This window comes from Pygocentrus nattereri, chromosome 23 (assembly GCF_015220715.1).
Source record: "Pygocentrus nattereri isolate fPygNat1 chromosome 23, fPygNat1.pri, whole genome shotgun sequence".
In the NCBI taxonomy this organism is placed as follows: domain Eukaryota; kingdom Metazoa; phylum Chordata; class Actinopteri; order Characiformes; family Serrasalmidae; genus Pygocentrus; species Pygocentrus nattereri.
The window spans coordinates 8,840,467-8,848,779 of NC_051233.1; the positions used below are offsets into that span (position 1 = coordinate 8,840,467).

Consider the following 8,313-nt stretch of genomic DNA (forward strand, 5'->3'; position numbering starts at 1 on the left):
CAAGCGTACCCTCAAGGATTAGCCTTGAAACTCAAGGAATTAGCCTCCAGGAATTATAATATGGAATATATCAAGGTTTAAAGTGCTGTAAATGGAAAAAGCTCTATGCTTTGCAAGCCAGAGCAAACTACTTAAACTAGCTAGCTAATTTGAGGAGCAGCGATTTATTATTGGAATGATTAACAGATTAACAGCTTCATATGTAACTATGTAGTTGACTGTTGTCAAAGTAAGTTTGCAACCTAGAAGGATGGCATTATGTTTGAAAATCTGACCAAAGAGAGGCTTATATTTTATCTTTAGTTTATAAGCTTAGTTGCCCAGCTAAAAAGGCCACCACAGACCAACATGAATTCCATGCTGGTCTAAGCTGGTCTGTGCTGCTTTATCCTGTTTTTTGTGGGTCTGGTTCTGGTTAAGATGGTCACCCAGGATGGTCATGCTGGTTGACCAGCACACCAGCATCCTAAACAAAACATATGCTGGTTGTGCTGGTCACCAGCTAAGCTGGTCTATGCAGTTTCTTCTTGCAGCGTGATCAGGTCTAAAATATAATGCCCTTCCATCCCAAAGCTGTACTTGAAAAGATTCCTTTAGAGGGTCCACAGGATCTGTTTTGACTTTATAAAACTGTCAGATGTAGACAGGAGACTGGCTAGACATGAAGGGTGCAATCCCAAATCTCCCCAGGGTCTTCTTCTTAATCTCCAAAGCCTGGTATCCTGTTATTCTAAACCACTATTGTCCCAACCCCAAGAGCCTGGGGTTTTACGAAAGGAGGGGAGACAGGAGGGCATAGTGTGGGGGTCATCATTTACCTGTCACTTCCTAAAGAGGACATGGGTTATTTATATTGTCCAGTAGAGAGGGACATGGCGGGACTACATAAGACCTTCCGTCCTCGCCCCATTGTCCAGCTGCATTTTGGGAATCCCTCATTGTTCTACCAGCCTCCGCCCAGCTACAGTCATGGTGAGTGGCCAGCTGGCCAAGCCAATGTGATGCATGGGTCTGTAAGCTGAATTTAGGATGGAAATGGACAGCAGTGTAGGAAAGAGAGTAAGACAAAAGGATAACAAAGGTGCAGGTAGTTGGTTACCTGACTGTTACATGATGAACTATGGCATATATTGTTTATGCTGATTAAAGGAATGCTATAGTATTTATCAGCCTAAGATTTATCTGTTGCACCTGTAGCATTTGGCCATTTACCACAGAGAATAATTTTGATTGTGTTTTCCTGTGCTTAAAAAAGAAGAGAAAAACTATTGTCTTGAAATATATTATTATTGAAATATATAATGATATATTATTATATAATAATATATAAGTTGGTGTTAACTGTCACTCTGTTATTATGCAGCTCTTAGTGGAGAAGCCTTGTTTGAGTCTGATTTGCACCCTCTGAACAAACAATAGGACCTATTTTAGAGGTATCTGAAATATAGCTAGGAGATATACTAGTATTTAAGTGAATTTAGAAAACAGATTTTAGTCCTAAAATCTGATTGTCTGAGCCACAATCGAAGCCAGCGTGAAATACTCATACATCTCTGTCTGCCTCACAATTGAATTCTGTATAAAAAAGGCCCATATCTTACATTTTTTCAAGGTCTCCTGTTACATGCCTACAATAGATAGTCATAATTCATCTTTACATGACAATTTTTAACCTCTCTTCATCCCTTAGAATACAGTTTTTTTTTACCATGTCTTTCAGACATGTGTATGTAAACTGTCTCTGTAGTGATTGGTCGCCATGTATTGTGCCTCAAAACACAGTCCAGGAGAAAACATGTCTTTCTTATAACGTCAATGTTAATAGACAGGACTAAACTGCTGTACAATGTATAGGTGGATGCATGAAAACATGTTGTTTTTTGTGACATCACAGATTGTGAGAATCCAAAACCAGTTGTTTCACAGCATAGTTTTTATATAGGGATTGTATGGACTTGGGAGTGAATGTTTTTTTTTTTGTTTTTTTTTTTTATGTTAACAGTGATTTCATACTACTTCAAAGATTTTTATTTCCAAAAAGCAAGATAATCTGTGTGTTATGTGATATGAGCCCTTTACTGTGCTAAGCAACCAAAAGCCATGTGTAGACCACCAAGCGCACTGATCGATGAAGTAACAACCCAGTTTTGTTCAAACTGAAGGCCAAATTACTTACTAGAAAAGACTAAAAGATGGCAGACTAAAGATGCTAAAAGAGAGCTAACAGGCTAAACCTCTCTGTATTGTTTTTAGAACTGTTTACTGAATGATTTCCTGTAAAACTACAATGCAAAAAGTAAATAATGTGTTATTTTAATGCCTTACATGTTTAAAATGTCTGTGTTTTGTGGTATATTCTGACCTAAGTACTGTTAAACCCAGAGTGGGGAAACAAATGTGTGGCACCATTAGCTTGACCCTAACACAAGAGGAAATTGCACAGAGACGCTAGTGAAAATTAGCATTATCATTGCGGTGGTAATTTGATAAGTGAAAACTAGTTATATGTGAAGATTTCTGCATTAAACCCTGTTTTATATGAGAAATAATTATGTTGTGCCTAAGAACTTATATTGGATATAGTAATTTTATAGTGTTGTGTATACTGTTGTGTTGTCGTGCAGTGTGTTAGCTAACATAAGGAAGCTTCTACAGTATTTTTTATTTTATATTATTATTATTATTTGATATTCTGCTAAAAAAAAACGTTCCATGCTGATCTAAAGTGGTTTAAGCTGGTTTATGCTTGCCTGGTGTTGATTTAGCTGGTCACCCAGAATAGTCATGCTGGTTGAGCAGCATATCAGCATTCAAAATACAACTGGTTCAGATGGTGATCAGCTATGGTGGTCTATGCTGTATTTCACTAGAGGACTAATGTGAAGCACATCTCTAAAATCTCATCTACAGGCACCGAAAAAGGCAAAGAAGCGAGCAGCAGAGGGTGCCAACTCCAACGTCTTCTCCATGTTTGAACAAGCACAGATTCAGGAATTCAAAGAGGTCAGAATTTTCCCACCTCCTTTTCATTTTCTCTGGCTTTCTCGGTCTCACATCCCTCCTGTCTTCCATCCATTTCCCTCTTGGTGACTATGACCTGCCACCCCCTGTATTAGCTCTCTGTCTGTACCATTGACAGTCTCTCTGTTAGTCTCTGTGTGGCATCTAGAGCATGTTCCTTTTGCGGCATGCTCTGGGTGGTGAATAGTGATGCCCTCGTAAATCTCCAGAGCCTGTCAGCAGTGATTACACATGGGATGGAATGATAGCACTGCTTGGTCTGTCCAAGAGATCAGAGAAAATGAAGTGCTCAGTAATATTAACTGCAGGGCAGTGAATGATGAAGATATTTCAGCAGTTCCTTATTTCACAGTTACGTCCACATTTGCTGTCTAAAGGGGAATTCCACCATTTTTTTCCCCAAAATTATAGCATAATTCAATCATCGCAATATTAACAGAGTCATTTAGAGTGGTTTGATGCGAAATGGTTCATTGTGGAGAAACTGACCGACTCTTTACAGAGTCCTTTACAGTGGTGGTGATAGTAACCAGCCACACACTTGATTTACTATTCAAAACCACTAGTGAACCTGCATGTGTCTTCTGAGTTTTGTATGTAATGATGATATTAGTAAAATAGTAAACCATGAATGGGTTTAGAAAATATGTTTCATCTTATCTCAAAACTAATGTCAAACAATGCCTCAAGAACAAGATAGTGTGTTTGTAACTATATCATACAATACCTTTCTGTGACTGAGCTTTTAGAGGCATCACACCCTTCAGATGTCTGGTTCCTATCACCACCACTATGAACGATTCTGACTGAGCAAGCTTCTCTAGAATGGAACATTTCACATCAAACCACTCTGACTGACTTTGTTTACATCTTAGCCATCTGATTATGCAATTCCCCTTTAAGCACACTCAGTTGTGAAAATCTTCTGTTCTTAAAGGATTCTTCCAGGATTTTTCAACCTAATCACTGCCTAAACTCTAATCTAATCTGCTAGATTTGTAGCATATAGTCGATTCCTGTGGACAATTTTGTATTTTCTTGTGTTTAGAAGGGAAAAGAAAAACAGTTGAAAGACACCTATAAAAGAGAGGAATGGGTGCTCAAGCAACTGCCCATTGACTTCTATTATAAGTATGCTTTAAAGGGCCCATATTGTAAATTTTTTCTTGTACTTAATTTTTCCCCTGAGCACAGTTTATGATGTTTGTGTAGGTTTATGCACCGTAAATGGTCATCATGCATTTTGCATGACCACTTTTTCTTAGCTTTCTTTATCTCTTTCATACACCAGATTGTTTTTTATACTGTGCCTTTAAGAATTAAATATGTAAATGACCTCTGTCCAGTTTGACTGTCATGTAATGTATCTCATTTAAAAATCCACCTGGGCTGAAATTCTTCTTATAGTTTCAGGATGATTGGCCAGAACTCAACTGCTATAGGCTGAATAGGTGGACATGCGTAAAAAGTTGTAGTCAACACGGTCATTTGCAACCTTGTTTCAGTATATGGGCTGCATGGAGTCAATTGTCGATTTTAATTGTCTATGTTAATGGACAATGTGGTACACATCTGGCAGACAGGTTGAAAAACACTGGAATGTTCCTTCAAATGTCATAGAACTGCCAACATGTTCTGAAGAGTTTGTTTCTCTTTGCGTTGGCAGGCTTTCACCATCATGGACCAGAACAGAGATGGCTTCATTGACAAAAATGACCTGAGGGACACCTTTGCAGCTCTAGGTTGGTTTAGGCAAGGTTCTCACTAGACTGAGAGCAGAAGTCTCAGCAAGAGAAAATAGATATCTCAGTCTGATGTATAGGCCTTTCATTAATTTGAAAAATGTTGGAGTAGTCCTTTGATTTATAGTGCCTATATCCTGAGCCCTGTACTCAGCTGCATTGAAGAGGTCGTACTCCTTAGAACGTCAGCATAAGTGGGTGGAGCTAAATTTCTGCTGTCTGAGTAGGCAATCTTGGAAAAAACACATGTGGCCAGAGGTTATAGCACATTTTATATATATATATATATATATATATTTTTTTTTTTTTTTCCAAATAAATAGAGTTAGTGCACTAATATGTGCATAAAAATGCCCTTTAGGGTAAGTTTGTTCCTTGTAGGAAATGTGTTAATTTACTTTCAATTATAAATTCAACAAAATATGTCAAATTTATTTTTAGACTCTTACATTATATGAAATTTTGGCCTAATATTGTCCCTGTAGCATATCAGAAACTGGAAGAATCCCAAAGTATCATTTGTACAATGCCACAAATATCAGTGGCCCCCGTTTTCTTGTTCCCTCTGGAATAACAGGGCGCCTCAATGTAAAGCAGGAGGAGATTGATGACATGCTGAAAGAAGCCTCTGGACCCATCAACTTCACTGTGTTCCTCACCATGTTTGGAGAGAAGCTTAAGGGTAAGCAGTTGAGATACGGCCCAGCAAGAGTGATGGATTTGCTTGATTCAAATGCGTACTTAATTTTCTCTGGTTTTGCCCTAATACACATTTGAATTAAGACAATTCGATGCATCACCTTTCTTAATCCAGTAGTCTTTCTGTCAATAACGTGAGATTGCAATGATCCACAAACACTGAGCTGTACCCTGTAGGAGCTGATCCAGAGGAGACCATCCTCAACGCTTTCAAAGTCTTCGACCCCGAGGGAAAAGGTGTCCTGCGGAAGGAGTAGTGAGTGGAGCTGTCTTTTGTTAGTAGAATTTGTGCATTTTAAATACTGAATTGGGGTCTTCTAAAGCAAACTCTTCTTGTCTGTATTGCTGTGTTATTTCTAGTATAACTGAGATGCTGACAACACAGGCTGACAGGTTCTCGAAAGAAGAGGTAAGAAAAGACCATTGTCCAAATAGTGAACAAAAGGGCATATAAAGCCACTGTATATAGATAGCAGTGTCCAAGAATGAAGGAATTCTGGGAGGTGGTCCAAGATATGGGTGATGTTGAAAAAAGCTAAGGCAGCAGCTGATGTTGGATAACCTTTGCTAGTGCTACATATGAAGGATTGACTTCATTGCTTGGTCAAAGGCTATAACAAGGTGTCATGGCTTATAATGGGAGTAACACTAGTATACCCAAGACTAGAACATTGGGCCTCATTCACCAAAATCTTCCTAAGTTTTTCCTTAAATTTGTTCTTGAAAAACTACTAAGAAAAGTCTACGTCAGTAAAAGTGCATTCCTACTGAAAAATATTGATCTCTTTATGACTTTTGGTGACCCTAACCATGACCCTTAGGACCCTTTTATATGTTTCCTTGCCATCTTGTCATTTCCGCAACTTTTCGTATTGTTTGCGCTATTTTTCAAATGGTTTTCAAACACCTGTGGTGCGCATTAATCAGTATGGGCAGTTTGAAGGTCTGGATGGATCCATTAGCTGATTCCCTTTAATTGTTAGGAATTGAGGTGGGTTTCTCAACTGCATTTGAAGGATCCTACCAAATGTGACAGCCTTCAGGAACACAGTGGCCAAGAAATGCAAGCTAACCTCACTACATCCTTGGTTTTGAGACACATCTATGTCATCAGTCAGACTCAAGTTGAAGCCAGCATTTTATACGTGGTCTTCATCTTGAAGATCATGAAATACAACATGAAGAACAAAGAATAAGAACATGAACTTATAGATGTGTCTTTTCTCCACAAGACCAAAAATGTGATTGCATTAATTTGGGTAAAAACAAGCACAATGGCTTACCCTTCTAGGCCAAAGTGCTGCAGAGATTAGCACTTACCCTCATTTAACACTCTGAATTCAGTTCATGAAGGCCTTGCTAATTAGCAGATGACCTGAATCATGTGTGTTTAATAAGGCAGGGTGCTGATGTCTGCAGTTTTTTGGCCTGTTAGGACTGGAACCTGACACATGTGGTTTAAATGGCTTAATCTTTCTAGATTGCTGCTCTGGTACAGGCACACGTCCAGTTTTGACGCATCATTTTTATCAGGATTTGATTCCCGCAAACTATTTCATGATCAGTTATTTATAGAGGTTATGATTGTGTCATCTGCAACATGAGCACCGAATGAGCAAAGGCCAGCAAATCTGTGGGTTCTTATCTTCAAAGCCTTGCCGCTGTCCACAGAGACACCATAATCCAAAACATGTGGCCTTGGTAACAGCGTCATAAATCAGTTTAGAGATGTATGTGTAAGGCAGAAATAAACCTGCCTCACTAATTCTGTGTATCAGTAATTCGCACAAATAATCTGACTTGAGAGTGTTCCCTTTCAAATGAGGCCAAGATCACAACTGTAGCTCAAAGCGGTGCCCCTTTCACTTTGGGCATGTCGTTTCAGTAAAAATGGGGCAACAGTTAATTGATTGATGAGTTTACTACCAGGAAAAAAGTCATAAGAACTGGTCTGCATCTGGGTATCAAAGAAGCTTTTATATACCACATAAAAACAATAATCTATTGCAAACTAACTGCAAATGACAAAAGTATCAAAGTTTACTTTTCTCCTGCTGCAGTGGTGATACATATTTGTGTGTTTATGTGAAGTAATGAATCTTAATATTCTTTATCATCTTCATCATCAGATAGAGCAGATGTTCACCGCCTTCCCCCCAGATGTTTCAGGCAACCTCGACTACAAGAACCTGGTCCACATCATCACCCATGGAGAGGAAAAGGACCAGGAATAAAGCTTCGGCCTTTTGTGTTCTGCCGCTGACCGCTGCCCCCTCACCAACGGCTGATTCTGCTAATGGCTGTGAAGTTTTCTTCAGCTCATCCAGAATAGAGGATAAGAGGCAAAAAGTACCTGCAAAATGTTTTGCTGTTTTTATGTATAATCATGATTCATTGCTTGTAAAATAAACAGCTTTTGCACATTTGGCTTTATCGTTTGATTTTCATGATTTTCAAAAGTGGCTGCGTCCAAAGGTTTTCAGCCGCTTATTAACTAACATCCGCTCGTTTTTCTGTTTATCTGATAATTTATATCTAGAAAACTGCAATGTTATTGACGTGAGTGCTGATGGAATGGATTATCTTTTCGTGAAACGACATATCTCTTTTCTTCTTTTTCTGTTTTGAACATCAAATAAAATTCACTTCAGATAAATTTCTTTGGCTCGTCATGTTAAACATAATAGCCTCCAGTCAGCGGGTCTATTGAGAATTAGTCACTACCATAACCATAGAAAGAGCTGTAATGTAACCGTGGAGATGGGTCTTGTGTGACAATAAGACAGACTGGAGTGTGACCATGGAAATGTGTGTAGTTGGAAATAGCAGAAGCATAATCACAGAAATTGGT

The 8,313-nt window shown here is 38.7% G+C and overlaps 1 protein-coding gene across 1 annotated transcript; it reads left to right on the forward strand.

Moving 5' to 3' along the window:
- The first annotated feature begins 923 nt into the window (after positions 1–923).
- Positions 924–7,890, forward strand: myl2a (myosin, light chain 2a, regulatory, cardiac, slow). The gene is made up of 7 exons (XM_017702882.1): positions 924–972; positions 2,911–3,003; positions 4,688–4,763; positions 5,341–5,445; positions 5,640–5,718; positions 5,823–5,871; positions 7,592–7,890. The coding sequence occupies exons 1-7, from the start codon at positions 970–972 to the stop codon at positions 7,694–7,696; spliced, it is 510 nt and encodes a 169-aa protein (XP_017558371.1). The 5' UTR covers positions 924–969; the 3' UTR covers positions 7,697–7,890.
- Positions 7,891–8,313: the final 423 nt, after the last annotated feature.